Genomic DNA, 27,365 nt, shown 5'->3' on the forward strand with positions numbered 1-27,365 from the left:
GAGCGGCTTACATGGGGCCATGCCCGACAACAATACAGTAACAGCAATAAAACAATAAAACAAGATCGGCAATAAAACAATGTCGCATCAATAAAAACATAACATCAATAAACAGTTATAAAAGTCAGTGCACGGCATAAAATGCTATAGACAGACACAGAGGCATTTAACATTTTTTCCAGCTTCACGATTCCGGCCACAAGGGGAGCTGTTGCTTCACCATCCACTAGTGGCTGTACTTCCTCATTCCTTTCCTCATGTTTTGCTGGCAGTTTTATGATTATTAGTATTATTAGTAATATTACATGTAAAATATAATATATAATTAATATTATTATATTGTATTATTAGTATATCATATTAAAATATAATATTTTGAATATTATATGTATATACAATATGTTATATTATTATATATTATTGTAAATTATATTGTGTGTATATATATCTCTAGCATAGCATGTTTCTGGGGGAGGGGCCTTCAGCTGATGCAAACAGACAAGATGGAATATATGCAAAAGTTTATTATTTTCTCGCTTATGGTTCCCTCAGGTGGACCTATCATTTGATCCCTCTCTTAGCTGCAAGCATCGAAACCTGTTGAGTCTTGGATGATGACAAATGGTTGAGAAGTTTCCTTGTGTGGTGGTTTGAACTTTGGCCATTTCACAATACAAGCACAGACTGACTGATGTTGCTGTGATCTAAAAAAAGACGCAGGTATAGGGAAAATGAGGCAATGGCATGGATAGGACAGAAGAAGCCAATGCACAGCATGGGTCCTTCCTACACCGAAAACCATCTTCAAGGTTGAGGAGCATTGGAAGGAGGCAAAAAGTGATCCATGACAGACCTCACAGCTCTTTCTCTTCCCTTGCAGGAGACCTTGGGAACCAAATGATGTTGTCGAGCCCAAGAGTATCTTTGACTATGAACCTGGGAAATCATCCATCCTGAATGATTCCACATCAGTAAGCAGCTCTTCCTGGCTTTGGGTGCATAATAGTTGTTGATTTGAACTGATAATAAATACAGTCAGCCCTCCACGTTTGCCATATATTTACTTACGGTACTTAGGCGATCCCTTGTTGTCCAAGTAGGATGGCCTTCCAAGTGTAGTGTCGCACCTCAGAATAGTTCACCTTGCTATAGACACTCAGTCAGACACAGGAGAAAGTCTTTTGTAGTTTAATTGAGCAAAAGCAGATATAAATCAAAGCAGGCAATAAAAAAGTCAATAAAATCCATTAGTCCATGAGCCATAATAATCCACAAGTCCATAAGCCAAAACAGTAACCAATAAATCCCAAAGAACCAAGGCCCAAAGGTTTCAAAGATCCAGGAACAATAATCTTTTCTTAAGCATGAAGCAAGAACAACCACATAGATGAAGCAAGGATTTGCTTTGACAAAAATCTATCGGCAAGCACACACTTTTAAAAGCACCCCAGAAATGCATTCCTCTTTCCTGTGGAAGCCTCTCTCTTCTCTGCCAATCTCACACTCCTACGAGGCTGAACTCCCTTCCATAACAACCGGTCTGCCCTAGATAATTCAAGGTCCTCATTATCTCGCACTGAACCGGGGCTTGAGACATCTCTTGCTCATTAATTCCCATGGGGATGTCATTCTGGCTGTTACCTATGGCTTGTGGGGTCAACAGTTCATTCTGCTCAAACTGCATTTCTTGAGCCTCTGAATCAGCCTGTATTCTCATTCCTATGCCATCATCCTGAAATTCATCCTGCATCCCATCGTCTGACTCATCTGGCTCTTGTATCTGAAACCCAGAATCCCCTTCTTCATCCTCACTCTGGCTATGCTGTGGCTGAGTCACAACATGTAGTGTCTTGGCGATGCATATGTAGGTGATCATGAAGACCTATTATTGACATCGGTTTCCAGACTGAAGGCAGTCCTGGTCAGGGTTGGCTTGACGTGCCTTCCTCTTGGCACGTTTCTCCCTTTCGCCCTCCATTTGTGCCTCTTCACATTCCACAACACTGCTGGTCACAGCTGACCTCCAGCTAGAGCGCTCAAGGGCTAGGGCTTCCCAGTTCTCCGTGTCTATATCCAGTTCAAAGCAGATAATGTGGGATTTTATGTAGCTGTGTGGAAGGGGGCCTAGATTTCATGTGAATACGCAAAACCACCGATAATTGCAAAACCTATTGAAGTGAAGGACTTCTGGCTCAAGAGTATTACATAGTCGCACAGGAAAACTTAGGCCAGCATATAGTAAGTACAGTAAAGTCTTACTTATCCAACACTTGCTTATCCAACATTCTGGATTATCCAACACATTTTTGTAGTCAATGTGTTCAATACATTGTGATATTTTGGTGCTAAATTCGTAAATACAGTAATTACTACATAGCATGACTGCATATTGAACATCTTTTTCTGTCAAATGTGTTGTATAACATGATGTTTTGGTGCTTAATTTGTAAAATCACAACCTAATTTGCTGTTTAACAGGCTTCTCCTTTATATCTTCTTATTATCCAACATATTCGCTTATCCAACGTTCTGCCGGCCCGTTTATGTTGGATAAGTGAGACTCTACTGTATATGCTGTGGTTACGGGCCCAGAAGCCCTGTGAACATTTATTTATTTATTGTGTCAGAAGCGAATTGAGAATACAGTTATAATGTATAGAAAACCACAAACAAAATTTAAAACTTGGCATTATACTAAATTTCCTTTGAGCAGAAACTGGCCATTTGGAATGCCTCTGGTGTTGCTGTAAGAAGGTCTTTCATCGTGCATGTCCCAGGATTCCATAACATTGTGCCATGACAGATAAAGTGGTATCGAACTACATTAATTCTGCAGTGTAAATACACCCTTAGAGAGGTGTTCTGCCTTTAAAAAATCTCTAGGTCTTCCAACATAACTTGGTAGACATAGAGACTGTTGGAGAAAACATTTTAAGCCAAGTCTGTGAACCATCAAATCCGAAAACTCAAAACTGCAAATGTGGAAGGATGACTGTACTGTAGTCCCAGATTTTGTTAATAGACGTGCAGTCAAGTGCCAGAACTGCAACACTTCCGGCCATCGGTGGGATCTAAGCAATTGTTTACTTCGGCTCATTGTGCTGACACCGAAAGCAACAAATACTGAACAATGGAGGCAACGCCATATGGAGAATTACTTCCAGGAGTGGGAAATCCCCTATCCTGATTCGAATGGAAGGTAGAAAGTCAGATTTCTTAACAGCCGCCTAATACTGCCGAGTTTTTATTTTCCGTTTATTATTTTTTGCAGCCAAAGAAGCTCCCCGAGGCATCCCCATCCCGTCCCCGGCCGGCCTCCCCGCCCATTGAGGTGAGTATTTGCCCGTGCCAAAGGACACGCATGCTCTTAACCTGTGGCCATGAAGCTGGGACTGGATCACAGCCAAGCATATGCTATAAACCTCCATGGAGGTAATGGCTGGAAAGACCCCTCCAGCAAGAAGAGTAATAGAATAGGCAGGGAGGGGATGGGGTGCCGGGTTCGAGTCCCTCCCAGCGGGGCTCTCCCAAGACGGATGGAGCGCAGCTGTGTTTACTGGCTTCCATGGAGCAGGGCTCTTTGTTATTTCCTCTCCCTCCTCCTCCTCCGCCTTGAACGATGTCCCCCACGCTGTGGCTTTCCTGCCAAGAAATGCAGGCTGTGCTTAGAAAGGGCCCGGATTCAGGGCCAGAGCGATGCTGCGGTCTGCAAATAGTTGGGCCACAAAGGTGCTTTTGTGCTAAAGGCAGGAGCGTGGGCACGGTCGCCCCTCTGCATTTTGTGGATTGGATTTAAAAGGTTCTCTTTAGGAATATCTGCGTCCTCCAGTGTAATCCTATGGTCAACATCCGGCAGAGGTTGGCCATAAAGTCATAAAGTTAGTACCATGGTAAGGTAAAGGTAAAGGTTTTGCCCTGACGTTAAGTCCAGTCATGTCTGACTCTGAGGGTTGGTGCTCATCTCCATTTCTAAGCCGAAGAGCCGGCGTTGTCCGTAGACACCTCCAAGGTCATGTGGCCGGCATGACTGCATGGAGCGCCCTTACCTTCCCGCCGGAGCGGTACCTATTAATCTACTCACATTTGCATGTGTTCAAACTGCTAGGTTGGCAGGAGCTGGGGCTAACAGCTGGCACTCATTCCGCTCCCAGGATTTGAACCTGGGACCTTTCGGTCTGCACGTTCAGCAGCTCAGTGCTTTAACACACTTCGCTACCGGGGCTCCGTCATAAAGTTAGGACCATGGTATTAACCTCAAATGACAGAAGAAGAAGGAGAGAAAGAATTAGAGGAAGAGGACAACGATGAAGAAGAAAATTATTATTATTTGATACACAACATTAGTACACAGCAAAGAAGATCAGCTTTTCCAGTTGCATCTCATCTATTCTGCTGTCGCCTAGGGTTGCAACATTGACAGCCCATACTACTACTACTACTACTACTACTATTATTTTTATTATTTGAAACACAACAAGGTGAGTCCACAGCAGACACTCTGCTGGATGTTGTATTGGATCACACACCAGACACTTCCCAAGTGTCTAAAATACTATTATTATTATTATTATTATTATTATTATTATTATACAGCAAACAAGATAGATATGCTGGATTTCGTATCACAAAATCACAAGTCGAACACTTCCCAAGCGTCTAGGACTGTGTGATGTATTTTCGGATGATGCGCGCAGATCCCAGTAGGGTGGCCTTTTGCAGTTGGCAGATCGTAATTTTGTCAGTGTCTATTGTTTCCAAATGCTGGCTGAGATCTTTTGGAACAGCACCCAAAGTGCCGATCACCACCAGGACCACCTGCACTGGTTTCTGCCAGAGTCTTTGAAGTTCAATCTTGAGGACCTGATAGCGGATGAGTTTTTCCTGTTGTTTTTCGTCAATGCGACTGTCACTTGGGATGGCAACATCTATTATTATTATTATTATTATTATTATTATTATTATTATTATTATTATTATTATTATTTAATACACAACAAGATTAGTACATAGCAAACAAGATCACTGTGCTAGCTGTTGAATTGGATCACACGTCAGACCCTTCCCAAGTGTCCAGGACTATGTGATGTATCAGCGAATAATGTGCGCAGATCTGAGTAGGGTGGCCTTTTGCAGCTGACAGATGGCAATTTTTCAGCACCGATTATGTTTAAGTGCTGGCCAAGGTCTTTAAGCACTGCACCCAGTGTGCCGATCACCACTGGGACCACCTTAACAGGCTTGTACCAGAGTCTTTGCAGTTCGATCTTTCAATCCTCGTATTGTGTCATCTTTTCTAGTTGCATCTCAACAATTCTGCTGTCGCCTGGGACAATCCATATTATTATTATTGTTATTGTTATTATTACTTGATACAGAACAAGATTAGTACACAGCAAACAAGATCACTATGCTGATTGTATTGGCTCACACGTCAGACACTTCCTAAGTGTCTAGGACTCTGTGATGTATCGACAAATAATGCATACAGATCCAAGTAGGGTGGCCTTTTGCAGCTGACAGATTGTTATTTTGTCCGCACTGATTATGTTTAAATGCAGGCCAAGATCTTTAGGCACTGAATCCAACGTACCGATCACCACTGGCACCACCTTTGCTGACTTGTATCAGAATCTTTGCAGTTTGATCTTTAGATCCTCTTATTGTGTCAGCTTTTCCAGTTGCTTCTCCTCAATCCTGCTGTCGCCTGGGATTGCAACATCGATGATCCATGCTTTGTTTTTTAACACTATTGTGAGGTCGGGAGTCTTGTGCTCCAAAACTCTGTCAGGCTGAATTCAGAAGTCCCAGATTCATTTTCTGTAACCTTTTCAGGCTTGTGACCCCACCAGTTCTTTGTCACAGGCAGATGGTATTTGTGGCACAAGCTCCAATGGATCGTTTGATTGTTGTTGTTGTTGTTGTATTTATTACCTGCCTTTTCTTACAGCTCCTTGCAGATTTTGCTATGCCTCAATGTTACGGAATCCTGGGAGTTGTAGTTTGGTGAGGCATTAGCCTTGTATAAACTACAACTCCCAGGACTCCATACTATTGCAGCAGAGAGAACCTCTTTCTAGGGGCTTCTACGTCCTCCAATGCAGTCCCATGGTCAGTATCCAATAGAAGTTGACTTTAGAGTTGAGCTGGAAGACTTAGAAATTCCCAGAGAGGTGTTCACATGCTCATAAAAATAGTAATTTTTAAAATTTGCATTATTTTACTCTCATGGGACTCCTGTGCCTCTAACCTCAGTGAATGTGGAGATTTGACTGTATACCATCTCATTCGTGTCACTCAATGTTATGGCTCAATACTATGGAATCCTGCAAGTTGTATAATCGCTCTGTGTGGCATTTATTGCACCCTGGGGCAGAGCATGCCGTCATGCATTACACACCTATTGCATGATATTTGTGTGACGTAGACGCATTGCTGCCACATCATGCTTCTCTCTTGATTCATCACTTTCAGGAATTACTGGAGAAGGAGCTCCAGCAGCTCAGTGAGGAGTTGGACAAAGACATTAAAGCCATTGAAAGGCGGCAGCTGGCCCGCCAGGTAAACCTCATTCTTTTCTTTTTCAATTGTTTACAACAAGAATTGGAATAATAATAGTAATATATTTATTTATTTATAGTATTTATATTCCGCCCTTCTCACCCCGAAGGGGACTCAGGGCGGATCACATTGTATACATATAAGGCAAACATTCAATGCCATATACACATAGAACAAAGACAGAGACAGACACAGAGGCAATTTAACCTTCTCCTGAGGGGATGTTCAATTCCGGCCACAGGGGGAGCAACGGCACTTCCTCATTCCAACGGCAGCTGGATGGTTTTTATGGAGTCGTAAATTAGTTAAATTAGCCTCCCCACTTTATAAGTGATACCTTAATTTCCTACTTGATAGATGCAACTATCTTTTTGGGCTGGCTTCGAACTCATGACCTCATGGTCAGAGTGATTTATTGCAGCTGGCTGCTAACCAGCCTGCGCCACAGCCTGGCCCCCAGTTTCATAATATACCAGTTTCATTTTCTTCTTGAGACTTCTGGTGAGACCCATCTCAACCATGTTGTCTATAATTTTGAATTAATGCAGTTTGGCACCACATGAACTGCCATGGCTCAGTGCGATGAAATCCTAGAAGCTGTAGTTTTACAAGGTCTGTATCCTTCTCTGCCAAAGAGTGCCTCACCAAACGACAACGACAACTCCCATTATTCCATCGCAGTGATGCCAAACTGCATTAATTCTACAGTGTAGAGGCACTCTAAATCTGCATGCAATCGCTGACATTGACACTCATGCCTTGGGAAATATTTTCACACTTGCCTCAAACACACAACAGTTCTTTTACCTACAGATATATAAACCCCACTTACCTAGTTTCCAACAGACCTCACAACCTCTGAGGATGCCTGCAATAGATGTGGGCAAAACGTCAGGAGAGAATGCTTCTGGAATATGGCCATACAGCCTGGAAAACTCACAGCAACCCAGTGATTCTGGCCATGAAAGCCTTCGACAACACATTGAAAACACTATGTAACAAAATGTGAAACGTTTTCTGTTCCTGGCTTGAAAGTGTTATTTCCTGTTTAATTGTGCGGCACTCACTTTGAAAGGAGTTGTTTTTGTGTCTGCCAGTGTTAAATTGGTTCAGTTTTCCCCCTGATGTTAAATCTCATCAGATACTCATTGAAAAACCATAGCAAAATGTGCTATATCAGGAGGTGCCATAAAGACAAAGTTTGGGTAGTTTAATACACTTTCCCTATGTTTTTATGATAGAAACAACTCGGAAATGGCATTTATAACCCAGGAACAAAAAAATTACATAGTGTTACATACTGAAATGAGGGTTTGGTTACTACGGTCACCATTTTAATCTTATTATGTTAATGTGTACAATTTTATATTTATATTTATTTTGATGTGTTTGATTCTGTTTATTGTAATTATTCGAGCTTGGCCCCAATTGAGCCGCCCCGAGTCCCTTCGGAGAGATGGAGGCGGGGTACAAAAATAAAGTTGTTATTATTATTTTCAACGTTTATTATTATTATTATTATTTTATTTTATGACACAGCAAACAAGATAGATATGCTGGATTTCGTATCACAAAATCACAAGTCGAACACTTCCCAAGTGTCTAGGACTGTGTGATGTATTTTTGGATGATGCGTGTAGATCCCAGTAGGGTGGCCTTTTGCAGTTGGCAGATCGTAGTTTTGTCAATGTCTATTGTTTCCAAATGCCGGCTGAGATCTTTTGGCACGGCACCCAGTGTGCCTATCACCACCAGGACCACCTGCACTGGTTTCTGCCAGAGTCTTTTATTATTATTATTGTTATTGTTATTATTTTATTGTATGACACAGCAAACAAGATAGATATGCTATTATTATTATTATTATTATTATTATTATATTATGACACAGCAAACAAGATAGATATGCTGGATTTCGTATCACAAAATCACAAGTTGAACACTTCCCAAGTGTCTAGGACTGTGTGATTTATTATTATTATTATTATTATTATTATTATTATTATTATTATTATATTATGACACAGCAAACAAGATAGATATGCTGGATTTCGTATCACAAAATCACAAGTCGAACACTTCCCAAGTGCCTAGGACTGTGTGATGTGTTGTTATTATTATTATTATTATTATTATTATTTTATTATGACACAACAAACAAGATAGATATGCTGGATTTCGTATCACAAAATCACAAGTCGAACACTTCCCAAGTGTGTCTAGGACTGTGTGATGTATTATTATTATTATTATTATTATTATTTTATTATGACACAGCAAACAAGATAGATATGTTGGATTTCGTATCACAAAATCACAAGTCGAACACTTCCCAAGTGCCTAGGACTGTGTGATGTGTTATTATTATTATTATTATTTTATTATGACACAACAAACAAGATAGATATGCTGGATTTCGTATCACAAAATCACAAGTCGAACACTTCCCAAGTGTCTAGGACTGTGTGATGTATTTTTGGATGATGCGTGCAGATCCCAGTAGGGTGGCCTTTTGCAGTTGGCAGATCGTAATTTTGTCAATGTCTATTGACATTATTATTATTTTATTATGACACAGCAAACAAGATAGATATGCTGGATTTCATATCACAAAATCACAAGTTGAACACTTCCCAAGTGTCTAGGATTGTGTGAAGTATATTATATTATTATTATTATTATTATCATCATCATCATCATCATCATCATCATCATCATCATCATCATCATTATTAGGATCTTCTTCTTGCTGGGGCCCCATCATCCACACTGGAAACTGCATTATATGATCACTGTATGTAGTTCAAAGTGGTCTAGGCGGGGCATGGGTTTCAATAAATGTAAACTGTCTCAATTGGTGGCTGTTGGCAAAATCTGGTATCCTCAAAAAAGGAAGTTTTCTTTAATTGCGGTGTGAAAAGGAGGGCTTTAGGACCCAGCGGCGGCGCCGGTGGAGCCCGGGCTCCTGGCTGCTTTCCGCCCTCTTTCCCTCCTCCTCCTCCTCCTCCTCTTTTCTTCTCTCTTCCTCTCCGCAGGTTTTCTCCTCGGCTCCGGGCTCCTCCAACCCTTCTTCTCCTGCTTTTTGTGCTCGGAGGTGAGTAAAGATACAACTTGGGGAAGGAGGGGGGTTGCAATTGAGTCTAGGATGTGGCCACACTGCAGAATTGTATCACTTTCACTGCTTTAACTTCTCTAGTTCTAGATAAGAATCCTCTATGTAAGTTTTCTGAGCCTACAGCATTGATAGACAGTAGAGCTGAACTGGTGTCAAACTGCATTTTTTCAGAAGGAAGGAGAGGGCCAGGTTGCATTCAGCACCACAGTTTAGGATTTTGCACTGCCATAAGATCCAAATTATCAAAGCAGATCATCCACATGATCTGCTTTGAACTGGATTATATGAGATTTCCGGGTTCTATGGCCATATTCCAGAAGCATTCTCTCCTGACGTTTCACCTTTTGGAAACTAGACAAGTGAGGTTTATATATACAGTAGTCTCACTTATCCAACGTTCTGGATTGTAGTCAGTGTTTTCAATATATTGTGATATTTTGGTGCTAAATTTGTAAATACAGTAATTACTACATAGCATTACTGTGTATTGAACTACTTTTTCTGTCAAATTTGTTGTATAACATGATGTTTTGGTGCTTAATTTGTAAAATCATAACCTAATTTGATGTTTAATAGGCGTTTCCTTAATCTCTCATTATCCAACATATTCGCTTATCCAACATTCTGCCGGCCCGTTTATGTTGGATAAGTGAGATTCTACTGTATATGGAATTATTTCCAGGGTGGGAGAAAGAACTCTTGTCTGTTGGAGGCAAGGGTGAATGTTGCAACTGCCCACCTTGATTAGCATTGAATGGCCTTGCAGCTTCAAAGCCTGGCTGCTTCCAATCTTTGAAGCTACAAGGCCATTCCAGCTAATGCCTCCCAACAAAGGACTCCCCCGGGCAGGATACAGCCAGACTTTGAAGCTGCAGGGCCATTCCAGCTAACGCCTCCCAACAAAGGATTCCCTTATGCAGGAAGCATCCAGGCTTTGAAGCTGCAAGGCCATTCCACCAATATCTCCCAATGAAGGACTCTCCCAGGCAGGACGCAGCCAGGCTTTGAAGCTGCAAGGCCATTCCAGCTAACACCTCCCAACAATGGACTCCCCCCAGGCAGGAAGCATCCAGGCTTTGAAGCTGCAAGGCCATTCCAGCTCACACCTCGCAACAAAGGACTCCCCCAGGCAGGAAGCATCCAGGCTTTGAAGCTGCAAGGCCATTCCAGCTCACACCTCGCAACAAAGGACTCCCCCAGGCAGGAAGCAGCCAGGCTTTGAAGCTGCAAGGCCATTCCAGCTCACACCTCCCAACAAATGACTCCCCCAGGCAGGAAACAGCCAGGCTTTGAAGCTGCAAGGCTATTCCTGCTAACACCTCCCAACAAAGGACTGCCTCAGGGAGGAATCAGCCAGGCTTTGAAGCTGCAGGGCCATTCCAGCTAACACCTCCCAACTAAGGACTCCCCCAGGCAGGATGCAGCCAGGCTTTGAAGCTGCAAGGCTATTCAATGCTAATCAAGGTGGACAATTGCAACATTCACCCTTGCCTCCAACAGACAAGAGTTCTTTGTCCCACCCTGGACGTTATTCTGCAATAATAATTCCACAGTGTAGATGCACCCAAAACAGAAGGGAAATAGCTCTGGATGGTCCTTTCTAACCTTTTCTTTTCAGGGTAAATGGAGCCTCCAGCATCAGAGGCAGTGTATCTGACCTGCTGAAGGATTAAGGCAATGTATTGTATAGCATGCATATCCCCAGGGAAGGTTTGCTTGTTTACTATTGAAAAGAAGGCTTGGATGCTTTTGTGGCTGTTCTTATCGGATCCCATCCTGACACACATCCTGCTCTGGAAGGAAAGTGAGGGAGATAAAGGCAGGAAGCGTTGGCCTGGGAGGGTGCATCTACACTGAAGTATTAATGCAGTTTGGTACCACTCAATGCTATGAATTCATGAGTAATAATTGTACAAGGTATTTAGCCTTCGTTGCCAAAGAGTGCTGGCTCCTCACTCAGTTACAACTCCTAGGATTCCCTAGTATTGAACCATGATGGTCAAAGTGGCGTCAAACTGTGTTAAGTCTCCAGTGTAGACTCAGATAACCCAGTTCAAAGCAGATATTGTGGGATATGGGTTCTATGTCTGTGTGGAAGGGCCCCTAGGCTCTTGAGTGTTCTTGGCTCTCTCTCTGGAATGTTTGGCATTCTAGTTCAGCACTAGAGCTCTCCAGCTGAGAATGGCAAACAACTCTCCCGAAATCCGCAATCCTAGCATTCCATAGGATGCCGCCATGGCATTCGGAGTGGATTCATAGTGCTGCAAAAATGTCGGGTGAAAGGACCCTTAGATAAGGGGGGTCGTAGAGGCGTCTTCCCTCCTCTGTTTAGGTCTGAGTTAAGAAAAAATAAATATGTGGCTGCAGGGAGTTTAATGATCCGAAAGAAGAGAAAAAAAACCTGATTTTTGCCAAGCCGGTCCCATGACCTCTTTGCCCCGTTGCAAGAATCATCTGATGTGCTTGGCATAAATCAGTGCGGCACTTTTTGCCCAAAGCGGCTTGGCATGAGAGATGGATATATATATCTTTAGCCACTTTGAGTCCCCTTTGGGGAGATAAAGTGGGGTAATAATAATACTGTATATACTCGAGTATAAGCCTAGTTTTTCAGCCCTTTTTTAAAGACTGAAAAAGCCCCCCTCGGCTTATACTCGGGGGAGGATCCTGGTTGGCTTATATTTGGGTCAGCTTATACTCGAGAATATATTGTGTACATTTATTATTTTTCTCTATTATTATTGGTACTACAGTAGAGTCTCACTTATCCAACATAAACGGGCCGGCAGAACGTTGGATAAGCGAATACGTTGGTTAATAAGGAAGGATCAAGGAAAAGTCTATTAAACCTCAAATTAGGTTATGATTTTACAAATTAAGCACCAAAACATCATGTTATACAACAAATTTGACAGAAAAAGTAGTTCAATACAAAATAATGCTATGTCGTAATTACTGTATTTACGAATTTAGCACCAAAATATCACAATTTATTGAAAACATCGACTACAAAAATGCGTTGGATAATCCAGAACGTTGGATAAGCGAGTGAGACTCTACTGTATTACATTTATTATTTTTCTCTATTATTGTTGCTACTATTACATTTATTTTACTCTATTTTTATTATTAATAATACATTTATTATTTCACTCTGATCTTATTACTATTATTATTGTTGTTGCATTTATTATTTTACTCTATTATTACTTGTATTATTTTCCTGTATTTATTAATTATTATTATTATTATTACATGTATCATTTTACTCTATTATTATTAAAAGGATACATAAGCACATTTACATTGAAGAAGATGAGAATAATGATTTAATCAGAGTTGGACAGTCTTACCTTTAATTTGAGCTTGATGTAAATATTCAAAAACATTTAACCTACTGATGCCTCAATTAATGTAATTTTATTGGTATCTATTTTTATTTCTGAAATTTACCACCCTTGGCTTATACTGGAGTCAATGTTTTCCCAGTTTTTTGTGGTAAATTAGGTGCCTCGTCTTATATTCGGGTCGGCTTATACTCGAGTATATACGATGATGATAATAATAATAATAATAATAATAATAATAATAATAATAATAATAATAATAAATCACACAGTCCTAGACCTAGAAGTGTTCAACTTGTGATTTTGTGATACAAAATCCAGTGTATATATCTCATTTGCTGTGTCATACTATGTCTTTATGTCAATAATAATAATAAATCCTAAATAGTTTGATCTTGTCATTCAAAAAGGCTGGGTCGCAATCCTGGACCATTTCCTGACCCATGGAGATGTTATTTGCCCCCAGAGTAGGCAAAACTAGGTCTGAATCTACACTGCCATATAATCCAGATTATCTACTTTGAACTGGATTACATATATCTACACTGTCGTATAATCCAGTTCTAAAAAGATAATTTGGTGTTGTTGAAGGCTTTCATGGCCGAAATCACTGGGTTGCTGTCTGGCTTGTTTTCCAGACTGTATGACCATGTTCCAGAAGCATTCTCTCCTGACGTTTTGCCCACATCTATGTCAGGGTTGTGAGGTCTGTTGGAAACTATGCAAGTGAGGTTTATATATGGGTCCCCTTAGGGGTGAGAAGGGCAGAATATAAATACTGTAAATAAATAAAATAAATAAATATCTGTGGAATGTCCAGAGTGGGGAAAATAACTCTTGTTTGTTGGAGGCCAATGTTGCAATTGGCCACCTTGATTAGCATTGAATGGCCTTGAAGCTTCAAAGCCTGGCTGCTTCCTGCCTGGGGACATCATTTGTTGGGAGGTGTTAGCTGGCCCTGATTGTTTCATGCTTGGAATTGAGTGTTGTTCTTTATTTACTGTCCTGATTTTACAGTTTTTTAATACTGGTAGCCAGACAAGCCCAGATAACTCACAGCAGTACAAGATAATCTGGGTTTTATATGGCAGTGTAGATGGGGCCGAGGATGGATAGAGGGAAACGCTGGCTGGATGAGATGTCTCCAAAAATAAAAATAAATGATTAAATCTCCTTTTGAGGAAGAATCCCAAACCTCCCCCTTCCCCTCTCCTGCTCCTTCTCGCCTTTTTCCTGGAAGAAAGGTGCTGTCTCTTTAAAAAGTATAAACCCCGAAGAAAGTTAAACTTCAGGCGAAGGCTTGTTGCTTGCCAGTTTCTGGTTGCCGCCTCCATGGTTCCTGCCTAGGGGCCCAGGGCAGGGATGAGGGTTTGCGGAAGGGAAATGCAATGCCGGGAGGGCGGATGCTTTGGAAGGAGAGAAAGAAGGTGAAGCAAACATCTTGGAGGTCAAGGCTTCCCTCTCCCTTGGCTTTGCTTCTGCATCCTTTGCATTATTTTCCTCCTCCTCCTCCAAAAAAAAAAACAACTGGAAAAACGTAAGAGCCTTGGAATCAGAAAGATTCGAAATTTGGAGATGCTATGGAATGCAGAGAATTGTCAAAGACTTTCATGGCCGGAATCACTGGGTTGTTGTGAGTTTTCCGGGTTGTATGACCATATTCCTGAAGCATTCCCTCCTGATGTTTAGCCCACATCTATGGCAGGCATCCTCAGAGGTTGTGAGGTCTGTTGGAAACTAGGCAAGTGGGGTTTATATATCTGTGGAATGATGTCCAGGGTGGGAGAAAGAACTCTTGTCTGTAAATGTTGCAATTAGCCGCCTTGATTAGCATTGAATGACATTGCATCTTAAAAGCCTTGCTGCTTCCAGACATTTATTTACAGTACAGTAGAGTCTCACTTATCCAACATAAACGGGCCGGCAGAATGTTGGATAAGCGAATATGTTGGATAATAAGGAGGGATTAAGGAAAAGCCTATTAAGTATCAAATTAGGTTATGATTTTACAAATTAAGCACCAAAACATCATGTTATACAACAAATTTGACAGAAAAAGTAGTTCAATACACAGTAATGCTACGTAGTAATTCCTGTATTTACGAATTTAGCACCAAAATATCACAATGTTTTGAAAACATTGACTACAAAAATGCGTTGGATAATCCAGAACGTTGGATAAGCGAGTGTTGGATAAGTGAGACTCTACTGTATTTATATTCCGCCCTTCTCACCCCAAAGGGGACTCAGGGCAGATCACATTATATACATATAGGGCAAACATTCAATGCCCATATACACATAGAACCGAGACAAAGACAGACGCAGAGGCAATTTAACCTTCTCCTGAGGAGATCTTCGATTCTGGCCACAGGGGGGAGCAGCTGCTTCATCATCCATTGTGACGGCACTTCCTCATTCCAATGGCGTAAATTAGTTAAATTTGCCTCCTCACTTTATAAGTGGTACCTTTGTACAGTGTGTTAAAGTGCTGAGTTGCTGAACTTGCAGACTGAAAGGTCCCAGGTTCAAATCCCGAGAGCGGAATGTGCGCCCGCTGTTAGCCCCAGCTCCTGCCAACCTAGCAGTTCGAAAACATGCAAATGTGAGTAGATCAATAGGTACCGCTCCAGCGGGAAGGTAACAGCATTCCATGCAGTCATGCCGGCCACTTGACCTTGGAGGTGTCTACGGACAACACTGGCTCTTCAGCTTAGGAATGGAGCACCAACCCCCAGAGTCGGTCACGACTGGACTTAACGTCAGGGGAAAACCTTTACCTTTACCTACCTTATTTCCTACTTGATAGATGCAGCTATCTTTCAGGTTGCTAGGTCAGCAATGAGCAGGGGATATTTTTAATTTATTTTTAATTGACGGGTGCTCACCCCGCCACGGGCTGGCCTCGAACTCATGACCTCATGGTGAGTGTGATTTATTGCAGCAGGCTGCTCACCAGCCTGCGTCACAGCCCGGCCCCACGCCACAGGGCCAGTTAGCATCTCCTAGGCATGAAGCAGCCAGACTTTGAAGCTGCATGGCTGTAACATATCTATTGGTACTGGACTGTGACTAGTAAGTAATTTAATGGAAGAACAAGGCCAAGCAGAAGTGTTCCAATGCTTCTGGAATATGGCCATACTGCTCGGAAAAGTCACAACAACCCAGGGAGTTGTAGTTTGGAGAGGCACCAGGTCTCGTTAGCAGAGAAGGCTAAAAATATTGCAACTGTGCAACTGACTGTGCATTCTCTTTCTGTGCTTTCTTTCTGTCTCAACTACCAGCCCATTGGTGAGCCTTGGGGCCTCTCCTTCTACTGGACAAAGCCTTCTTGGATCCCAGTCCCAGATACTGGTCAGCCCGAAGATGGAGAAAGGAAGCCCCGGCCTCCCCAGGGGAAACTGGAGCAGCTCTCCACCCAGGAATGGTATGGCTCTGGATTTCCATCTACATAAATAGGAGTGTTCCCCCCACTCTGGCCTTTCTTGGCTTGGGAAAAGAGAAATGAAATGTCACGACATATCACGAGAACCAGAGGGACAATCGGTGCAGACGAAGCACCTCTATGAATGGTTTCTAGGGGTGCATCACTATAGAATGAATGCACTTTGACGGCACTTTAATTGTCATGGGTCAATGCTATGGAATCACGGGAGTTGTCCATTTATCAGGTCTTTAGCCTTCTCTGCCAAAGAAGTCTACAAACGATAAATCCCAGAATTCTGTATCATGAAGATGTGGCAGTTAAATGGTGTCAACCTGCAGTGTGCACGCAACCTTGGACTCTGGATGCCATATGGGTGCAGATGTGTACCAGCTTCAAAATAAACTGAGAATCGATCCAAGCATTGAGAAAAAAGCAAAATGTGCCACATCAAAATTTAGGCTGGGATTTTGAAGTTGAATGTTTCCCAAGTTATGCAACTCCTTGCAGCTGGGATGCTGTGTCTTTATGGAGAAAATTTCTATATCCAGAGAGAAAATAATAATAATAATAATAATAATAATAATAATAATAATAATAATAATGTCATTATTAGCCTTCTTGAGTCCCTATGGGGAGAAAGGCAGAATAGGTGTGACAATGACGATGGTGATGGTGATGATAATAATAATAATAATAATAATAATAATAATAATAATGTCATTATTAGCCTCCTTGAGTCCCTATGGGGAGAAAAGCAGAATAGGTGTGACGATGATGATAGTGATGATGATGATGGTGGTGGTGGTGATGATATGATGATGATGATGATGATGATAATAATAATAATATAATGTCATTATTAGCCTCCTTGGGTCTCTATGAGGAGAAAGGCGTAGTGGGTGTGATGATGATGATGATGATGATGATGATGATGATGATAATGGTGATGATGATAATAATAATTATATAATGTCATTATTAGCCTCCTTGAGTCCCTATGGGGGGAAAGGCGGAGTAGGTGTGATGATGGTGATGATGATGGTGATGGTGATGATGATATGATGATGGCGATAATAATAACAATAACAAAAATAATAATAATTTGTCATTGTAAGCTTTCTTGAGTCTCTATGGGGAGAAAAGCAGAGTAGAAATAAAGATGATGATAATGATGATGATGATGATGATGATATTATTCTGGAACATGGCCAGACAGCCTGGAAAACTCACGGCAAACCAGTGATTCTGGCCTTGATAGCCTTTGACAACACAATAATGTTATTGTTATCCTCCTTGAGTTCCTATGGGGAGAAAGGTGGAGTAGAAGTAAAGATGATGATGATGATGATGATGATGATGATGATGATGATGAGTATGTGTATATTTCCCTAGAATTAGAATTCAGACCAGAGGTTCTCAACCCAGCAGTGGGCCACAAAAATGAAAATCCTGTCTGCGAACCCCCTTCCTCTTTATTTATTTAGTTACGTTTATTTTTACTCTTTTCCACAGAGCTGACGATTGCATTGGATAGACCACATCAGCGCTAGATGATTAAATATGGTTTTCTGTGGGCAAGCAGATGGCGACTACTGGATGGCAAATGGCAAAAGTACCAGAAACTAGAACTGATGTGATCTATCTAATGCTGTTTTCCAAATCAGCACCTCAAATAACCAGACCGAAACTAAAGTTGACCAAAAACTGATTCGTAACACTTTTGGTACTAATAATGGAGAGTTGTCCCCGGTCAAAGTAGTCCACAGTCACGTGGGCCCTGGTCAAAAAAAGGTTGGGAATCACTGATTTAAATGTATGCTTTCCCATCTTCATTCCGAAACGGTTCAGTCTTATGAACCATAGTCATTTATGTGGCTTTTCAGAATTTTTGGATTTACTTAGAGACACAGAAGTCTGTGCTAGAATGGAAAATAAAACTCACCCCTTTGCCACAATATTGCCCCAACTTGAGTGTGATTTGCTAATACAAGCTCTTAACAAGAAGCAGCTAAGTCAACAAACATCTGGTCCAAAAATCTAACTAACCTTGTCTGGATGGTCAGTTTCCTTCTGGTTCCTATCAAGAGGAATGAGAGGCTTCACCCTAAAACCTTGCCCTTAAATCATGCAGACCCGTTAATGCAGATCGATTGGAGGTACTCTGCACATGGTCAGAGCCAGTAACCGCCAGCTAGTTCACATATCATCATCATCATCATCATCATTTAATTACTTATTAATCGCCCTCCATCCACGATGCTCTAGGCGATTTACAAGATAAAATTGTAAAGGATAAAAATACATACATAAAAATATTAATAAAATTAACATAGATTAAAAGCTCTAGTAAAGAGCCACATGACACTGTTTTTTCTAAACTGTCACCTTGTATGCAACTCAGGGTGCATTTACACTGTAGAATGAATACAGTTTAACAACACTTGAACTTGGCTCAGTGCTGTGGAATCCTAGGAAATGTACCAATTTAGGTCTTTAGACTTCTCCGCCAGAGTGCTGGAGCCTCGCCAAACTACAACTCCCATCATTCCACAGCATTGAGCCTTGGCAGTAAAAGTGTCGTCAAACTGCATTCATCCCACAATGTAGAGTTTCCTCTTTAGCAACTAAAGAAGGCAGACATGCTTTGCTTGTGTTATGTTTTTTGGTTCTGTTTGTTAACCTCTAGTGTTGTTTGTATGTAATTGGTTAGGACTAGCAGCCACTTCTTCCCACTTTCCGAGATCTTGCTTTGAAATCTGGCTTTTGGGATTGTGTCCTGGCTTAAGTTAAACCCTGCTTTTCTTCCCGCATGACTCATTCCTCCGCTGCTCTTCCAGGAGACGTGAGCATTCCTTCCTTTTTGTGGGAAATGCCTTTTCCAAGCCATTCCCTTTCTGTCTCAATTCTTTGCACAGATCCGCTGAGGCTTGTTGGCCAGAATTTCTTTCTTGAGTCTGCAGATGTTTTCCTGGATACTTCCCCAAAGAAAGACGAGAAGAAGGTAAGAAGTCGCTTCCTCCCAAAGAAGAGGCAAAGGACACTGTGGAGATGTGGAGGTGGAGGTTGTTTTTATTAATTAATTATATTATATATATATAACTATATCCTCTGTCACCAGTTATTAAAGATGTCTTGTTTAAATGCTGCCACCAGATGTTAAGGGGATTATCAACTCTTGCCATCACTATTGGAAGATTTAGCTACTTAGAGGGGAGACTTTTTAAATTTTGTTTTTCTTTCTTCTTTTTGTTTATTCTTAATGTGTGTATAAATGACAGAGACTGAGATGTTTGAAGGAAAAGAGCAGTAACACGTTTATTGAGGCACAAGCTTAATAGTTACAATTCTCACTTAGAGGCACTTTCCTTAACAGTTGCAATAACAGAATGAGGTGATTCAAACTTCCTAAAATGTCACTTCTTTCTCCACTTCTTTCTATACTGCTTTAACTGCTTTCACCCTGTGAATTACAAACACAGCCTATCTGTTCCTTATCTGAAAACAGACTACCTTAAAATAAGTCACCAAACTTATTTTAAAATTGACTAAAAAATCAAACCTCAACCAGAATCAGTCTCCCGGTACCTCATAAGGGCACCGACTCTAAAAACTAACCTTCCCTATGGTTCTCTGACCACAGACTGACTTGAGTTTCCCTCCAAATTCTGCTCTCTCTTCAGCTAACCCAGTTAGCTCCGCCCCCTTCTCCATGGCAACCACTCATGAGAGCAGAGTAACTGAAATACTGACTTTTTTAAAAACACAGTTAAACATAACTTTTAAAACGCAGTTAAACATGACATCTGTAAACTAAAAAAACCACACTTCATTACAGACACCACTTGGAGTGTGTCTACATTGTAGCATTAATTCGGTTTGGCATCGCTTTAACTGCAATAGCTCAATGCTATAGAATTATGGAAGTTGACATTTGGTGCACTATAATTACGCAATGTGAATGGGTCCCGGACACTGGTGAGGCACAATGGAAATAGTTGATCAACTTCTATAGTACCAAAAGTTCCTTATTGCTGCATTAAGGGGAAATACCAGCTGTTTGAACTGGTATGATCTATATATATAAAAGGATAAAAAAAATCGGCCTAGGACAAAACAACAAAACTACACATCCCACAAACACTAAACTTGGCAACACAACCCCTCATCCATGCCTCTACGTTTATACAACAAAAAGAAAAGAAAAACAAAGTCCTAATTAGAGGGAAAGAAATAATTGTTTTTATCCAATTGCTGCCAGTTAGAAGTCTAAGCTCTGCCCACTTGGTCTCCTAGCAACCTACTCAGCCCAGGGGACAGGCAGAGTTAGGCCTCACTTAGGCCTCTTCCCCACTGCCTATGAAATACAGATTATCTGATTTGAACTGGATTATATGGCAGTGTAGACTCAAGGCCCGTCCACACAGCTATATATCCCATTTATAATCTTATATTATCTGCTTTGAACTGGATTATCTTGACTCCTCACTGCCAGATAATCCACTTCAGTGTGCATTTTATACAGCTGTGTAGAAGGGGCCTCATATAATCCAGTTCTAAGCAAATAATATAAGATTATAAATATACAGTAGAGTCTCACTTATCCAACATAAACAGGCCGGCAGAACGTTGGATAAGTGAATATGTTGGATAATAAGAAGGAATTCAGGAAAAGCCGATTAAACATCAAATTAGGTAATGATTATACAAATTAAGCACCAAACATCATGTTATACAACAAATTTGACAGAAAAAGTAGTTCAGTACGAAATAATGCTATGTTGTAATTACTGTATTTACAAATTTAGCACCAAAACATCACAATGAATTTAAAACATTGACTACAAAAACATTGACTACTAAAAGGCAGACTGCGTTGGATAATCCAGAACACTGGATAAACGAATGTTGGATAAGTGAGAATCTACTGTAATATGAAATAATTATTGTGGTAATCCAGTCCAACCCAATTCTGCCATGGAGGACTCAATCCAAGCATGCCCAACAGATGGCCACCCAGCCTCTCAATAATAATAATAAGAAGAAGAATAAGAATAAGAATATCATACAATCCTAAATTAGCAGATACCCCTAAGGATCATCCAGTTCAACTTCCTTATATCATTCAGGAGAACACAATCCAACTACTCCTGACAGATGGCTATCCAATATCTGCACAATAATAATACACATCGAATCATACCATCAGATAGTTAGGAGACACCCCTAAAGGCTATCCACTCCAACCCAATTCTGCCATGGAGGACACAATCCAAGCACTCCCAACAGATGGCCACCCAGCCTCTTAGTACTACTACAGTAGAGTCTCACTTATCCAACACTCGCTTATCCAACGTTCTGGATTATCCAACGCATTTTTGTAGTTAATGTTTTCAATATATCGTGATATTTTGGTGCTAAATTCATAAATACAGTAATTACTACATAGCATTACTGCATATTGAACTACTTTTTCTGCCAAATTTGTTGCCTAACATGATGTTTTGGTGCTTCATTTGTAAAATCATAACCTAATTTGATGTTTAATAGGCTTCTACTTAATCCCTCCTTATTATCCAACATATTCGCTTATCCAACATTCTGCTGGCCCGTTTATGTTGGATAAGTGAGACTCTACTGTACTAATAATAACAACAACATTATCATACAATCTTAAGGTTTGGAGTGACCCCTAAGGATCATCCAGATCAACTTCCTTCTACCATGCAGGAGGACACAATCCAAGCACTCCTGACAGATGGCCATCCAGCCTCTACATAATAATGATGATGGTGAAGAGGATAATAATAATAATAATAATAATAATAATAATAATAATAATAATAATAATAATAATAATAGAATCCAAGAGTTTGGAGAGACCCCTAAGGGCCATCCAGCCCAACCCTTTCTACTATGCAGCAGGACACAATCCAAGCATTCACAACACATGGACAACATATAAATACTACACAATACTACACAGGGACATAGACTCCCCTCTACCCTCACCACTTTCACAGTACACAAACAACCAAATGCATACTAAACATAAAGACAACCATACAACAGACATTCAATACCACCACTACCTCAACAAGTTCTCACCAACACCACCAGACAATGCCACAGCAACGCGTGGCCGGGCACAGCTAGTACTACTATAAGATTGTATTATGGCCTCTATTTTTGGGCAAAAGGAGAAGAAATATTTGCCCAAATCAAAGGCTTGATTGATCAATTGTGCAAAATGTTTATCTTCCACCTCCATGTATGGTTTAACATTGAAGTCTGCTACATTTCAGCCTGTTTTCACTGAGCCGTGTAACAGGTCATGTTCATACAAACACTTTTGGCGAGGAAATCATTAACTGGCTTTAACCTGACAAGTGAGCATATACTTCTTTTTTGAGAACGGTGCAGATACCAACTTTGTGTGAACTACATATAATGTATTCAGAACTGTCTTCTGAGTCCCCTGTACATACGATTATTTTTTTCCGGAAATGAGGCCCAGTGGAAGCGAATTCTAGACGATTCTCCTAGGAATGTGTTCAGCGCAAATCTTCCATTGCTGGGAATGTATATTCATGCGTAACTAGCACATGAACGGTGCCAAAGGTAAAGGGGTGAATTAGCCGCAAAAATGCCTCGAGATCTTTGTTCTTGTTTATCTGAATCCCATTTCCTTTCTTAGGCAGGCGGATCTTGTTCCTTCAAGGCATTCCGAGATCCAAGCGAAGGCTTTTCAGTCTTCTGTTGTCCTTTCTTTAGCGCCTTGTTTTGTTTCTGGAACTGTTCTGGCCAGTTGCCCAGGTTTCCCTTTAAAAGGCTGCGATTTTGAATTAAATATCTTAATGGCATGTCCGGTTTTTAACCTGTTTTCTCTTTTTTTAACCAGATGAAAGCAGCTCGACTCAGATTTGATTTCCAGGCCGAGTCGCCAAAGTAAGTAACGTTCACTATCCTGCTTTGGGTTTTAGGGTGCATCTACGCTGTGGAATTAATGCAGTTTGATGCCACTTGAACTGCTGTGGAATCATGGGAGTTGTAATTTGACAAAACCATTACCCTTTTCTGCAAAAGACTTCTGGTGCTTCACTAAACTACAAATCCCAGGATTCCATAGCATTGAGCCATGGCAGATCAAGTGATGTCAAACTGCATTAATTCTACAGTGTAGATGCACCCAGAGACAACTAAAGACTTTGTAAAACTGGAACTCTCAGGATCCTATAGCATTGAGCCATGGCAATTCAAGTGATGTCAAACTGCGTTAATTCTACAGTGTGGATTCACCCAGAGAAAACTAAATACCTTGTGAAACTGCATCTCCCAGGATCCTATAACATTGAGCCATGGCAATTCAAATGATGCCAAACTGCATTAATTCTACATTGTAGATGCACACAGAGAAAACTAAAGACCTTGTGAAACTGCATCTCCCAGGATCCTCTAGCATTGAGCCATGGCAGTTGAAGTGATGTCAAACTGCATTAATTCCACAGTGTAGATGCACCCAGAGAAAACTAAAGACCTTGTGAAACTGCATCTCCCGGGATCCTATAGCATTGAGCCATGGCAGTTCAAGTGATGTCAAACTGTGTTAATTCTACAATGTAGATGCACCCAGAGAAAACTAAAGACCTTGTGAAACTGCCACTCCCAGGATCCTCTAGCATTGAGCCATGGCAGTTCAAGTGATGTCAAACTGCATTAATTCCACAGTGTAGATGCACCCATAGAAAACTAAAGACCTTGTGAAACTGCATCTCCCGGGATCCTCTAGCACTGAGCCATGGCAATTCAAGTGATGTCAAACTGTGTTAATTCTACAATGTAGATGCACCCAGAGAAAACTAAAGACCTTGTGAAACTGCCACTCCCAGGATCCTCTAGCATTGAGCCATGACAGTTCAAGTGATGTCAAACTGCGTTAATTCTACAGTGTGGATTCACCCAGAGAAAACTAAATACCTTGTGAAACTGCATCTCCCAGGATCCTATAACATTGAGCCATGGCAATTCAAATGATGCCAAACTGCATTAATTCTACATTGTAGATGCACACAGAGAAAACTAAAGACCTTGTGAAACTGCATCTCCCAGGATCCTCTAGCATTGAGCCATGGCAGTTGAAGTGATGTCAAACTGCATTAATTCCACAGTGTAGATGCACCCAGAGAAAACTAAAGACCTTGTGAAACTGCATCTCCCGGGATCCTATAGCATTGAGCCATGGCAGTTCAAGTGATGTCAAACTGTGTTAATTCCACAGTGTAGATGCACCCATAGAAAACTAAAGACCTTGTGAAACTGCATCTCCCAGGATCCTCTAGCATTGAGCCATGGCAGTTCAAGTGATGTCAAACTGTGTTAATTCTACAATGTAGATGCACCCAGAGAAAACTAAAGACCTTGTGAAACTGCCACTCCCAGGATCCTCTAGCATTGAGCCATGGCAGTTCAAGTGATGTCAAACTGCATTAATTCCACAGTGTAGATGCACCCATAGAAAACTAAAGACCTTGTGAAACTGCATCTCCCGGGATCCTCTAGCACTGAGCCATGGCAATTCAAGTGATGTCAAACTGTGTTAATTCTACAATGTAGATGCACCCAGAGAAAACTAAAGACCTTGTGAAACTGCCACTCCCAGGATCCTCTAGCATTGAGCCATGACAGTTCAAGTGATGTCAAACTGCGTTAATTCTACAGTGTGGATTCACCCAGAGAAAACTAAATACCTTGTGAAACTGCATCTCCCAGGATCCTATAACATTGAGCCATGGCAATTCAAATGATGCCAAACTGCATTAATTCTACATTGTAGATGCACACAGAGAAAACTAAAGACCTTGTGAAACTGCATCTCCCAGGATCCTCTAGCATTGAGCCATGGCAGTTGAAGTGATGTCAAACTGCATTAATTCCACAGTGTAGATGCACCCAGAGAAAACTAAAGACCTTGTGAAACTGCATCTCCCGGGATCCTATAGCATTGAGCCATGGCAGTTCAAGTGATGTCAAACTGTGTTAATTCCACAGTGTAGATGCACCCATAGAAAACTAAAGACCTTGTGAAACTGCATCTCCCAGGATCCTCTAGCATTGAGCCATGGCAGTTCAAGTGATGTCAAACTGCATTAATTCCACAGTGTAGATGCATCCAGAGAAAACTAAAGACCTTGTGAAACTGCATCTCCCGGGATCCTCAAGCATTGAGCCATGGCAGTTCAAGTGATGTCAAACTGTGTTAATTCTACAATGTAGATGCACCCAGAGAAAACTAAAGACCTTGTGAAACTGCATCTCCCGGGATCCTATAGCATTGAGACATGGCAGTTCAAGTGATGTCAAACTGCATTAATTCCACAGTGTAGATGCACCCAGAGAAAACTAAAGACCTTGTGAAACTGCATCTCCCGGGATCCTTTAGCACTGAGCCATGGCAATTCAAGTGATGTCAAACTGTGTTAATTCTACAATGTAGATGCACCCAGAGAAAACTAAATACCTTGTGAAACTGCCACTCCCAGGATCCTCTAGCATTGAGCCATGACAGTTCAAGTGATGTCAAACTGCATTAATTCTACAATGTAGATGCACCCAGAGAAAACTAAATACCTTGTGAAACTGCATCTCCCAGGATCCTATAACATTGAGCCATGGCAATTCAAATGATGCCAAACTGCATTAATTCTACATTGTAGATGCACACAGAGAAAACTAAAGACCTTGTGAAACTGCATCTCCCAGGATCCTCTCTCATTGAGCCATGGCAGTTGAAGTGATGTCAAACTGCATTAATTCCACAGTGTAGATGCACCCAGAGAAAACTAAAGACCTTGTGAAACTGCATCTCCCGGGATCCTGTAGCATTGAGCCATGGCAGTTCAAGTGATGTCAAACTGTGTTAATTCTACAATGTAGATGCACCCAGAGAAAACTAAAGACCTTGTGAAACTGCCACTCCCAGGATCCTCTAGCATTGAGCCATGACAGTTCAAGTGATGTCAAACTGCGTTAATTCTACAGTGTGGATTCACCCAGAGAAAACTAAATACCTTGTGAAACTGCATCTCCCAGGATCCTATAACATTGAGCCATGGCAATTCAAATGATGCCAAACTGCATTAATTCTACATTGTAGATGCACACAGAGAAAACTAAAGACCTTGTGAAACTGCATCTCCCAGGATCCTCTCTCATTGAGCCATGGCAGTTGAAGTGATGTCAAACTGCATTAATTCCACAGTGTAGATGCACCCAGAGAAAACTAAAGACCTTGTGAAACTGCATCTCCCGGGATCCTATAGCATTGAGCCATGGCAGTTCAAGTGATGTCAAACTGTGTTAATTCTACAATGTAGATGCACCCAGAGAAAACTAAAGACCTTGTGAAACTGCCACTCCCAGGATCCTCTAGCATTGAGCCATGGCAGTTCAAGTGATGTCAAACTGCATTAATTCCACAGTGTAGATGCACCCATAGAAAACTAAAGACCTTGTGAAACTGCATCTCCCGGGATCCTCTAGCACTGAGCCATGGCAATTCAAGTGATGTCAAACTGTGTTAATTCTACAATGTAGATGCACCCAGAGAAAACTAAAGACCTTGTGAAACTGCCACTCCCAGGATCCTCTAGCATTGAGCCATGACAGTTCAAGTGATGTCAAACTGCGTTAATTCTACAGTGTGGATTCACCCAGAGAAAACTAAATACCTTGTGAAACTGCATCTCCCAGGATCCTATAACATTGAGCCATGGCAATTCAAATGATGCCAAACTGCATTAATTCTACATTGTAGATGCACACAGAGAAAACTAAAGACCTTGTGAAACTGCATCTCCCAGGATCCTCTCTCATTGAGCCATGGCAGTTGAAGTGATGTCAAACTGCATTAATTCTACAATGT

General features: G+C 41.2%; 1 protein-coding gene across 3 annotated transcripts in view; it reads left to right on the plus strand.

The window, feature by feature from the left end:
- The window catches only part of sorbs3 (sorbin and SH3 domain containing 3), a 93,860-nt gene that overhangs the window by 46,636 nt on the left and 19,859 nt on the right, over positions 1 to 27,365 (plus strand). For all 3 annotated transcript variants that reach the window (XM_062960850.1, XM_062960848.1, XM_062960849.1), the window contains 7 exons: positions 881 to 971; positions 3,272 to 3,331; positions 6,472 to 6,558; positions 9,594 to 9,652; positions 16,305 to 16,447; positions 19,363 to 19,448; positions 23,346 to 23,392. In XM_062960850.1, the coding sequence (XP_062816920.1) occupies positions 881 to 971; positions 3,272 to 3,331; positions 6,472 to 6,558; positions 9,594 to 9,652; positions 16,305 to 16,447; positions 19,363 to 19,448; positions 23,346 to 23,392 (573 nt within the window). The remainder of the gene's footprint in view (positions 1 to 880; positions 972 to 3,271; positions 3,332 to 6,471; positions 6,559 to 9,593; positions 9,653 to 16,304; positions 16,448 to 19,362; positions 19,449 to 23,345; positions 23,393 to 27,365) is intronic.

This window comes from Anolis carolinensis, unplaced genomic scaffold, assembly GCF_035594765.1.
Source record: "Anolis carolinensis isolate JA03-04 unplaced genomic scaffold, rAnoCar3.1.pri scaffold_8, whole genome shotgun sequence".
Lineage (NCBI taxonomy): Eukaryota > Metazoa > Chordata > Lepidosauria > Squamata > Dactyloidae > Anolis > Anolis carolinensis.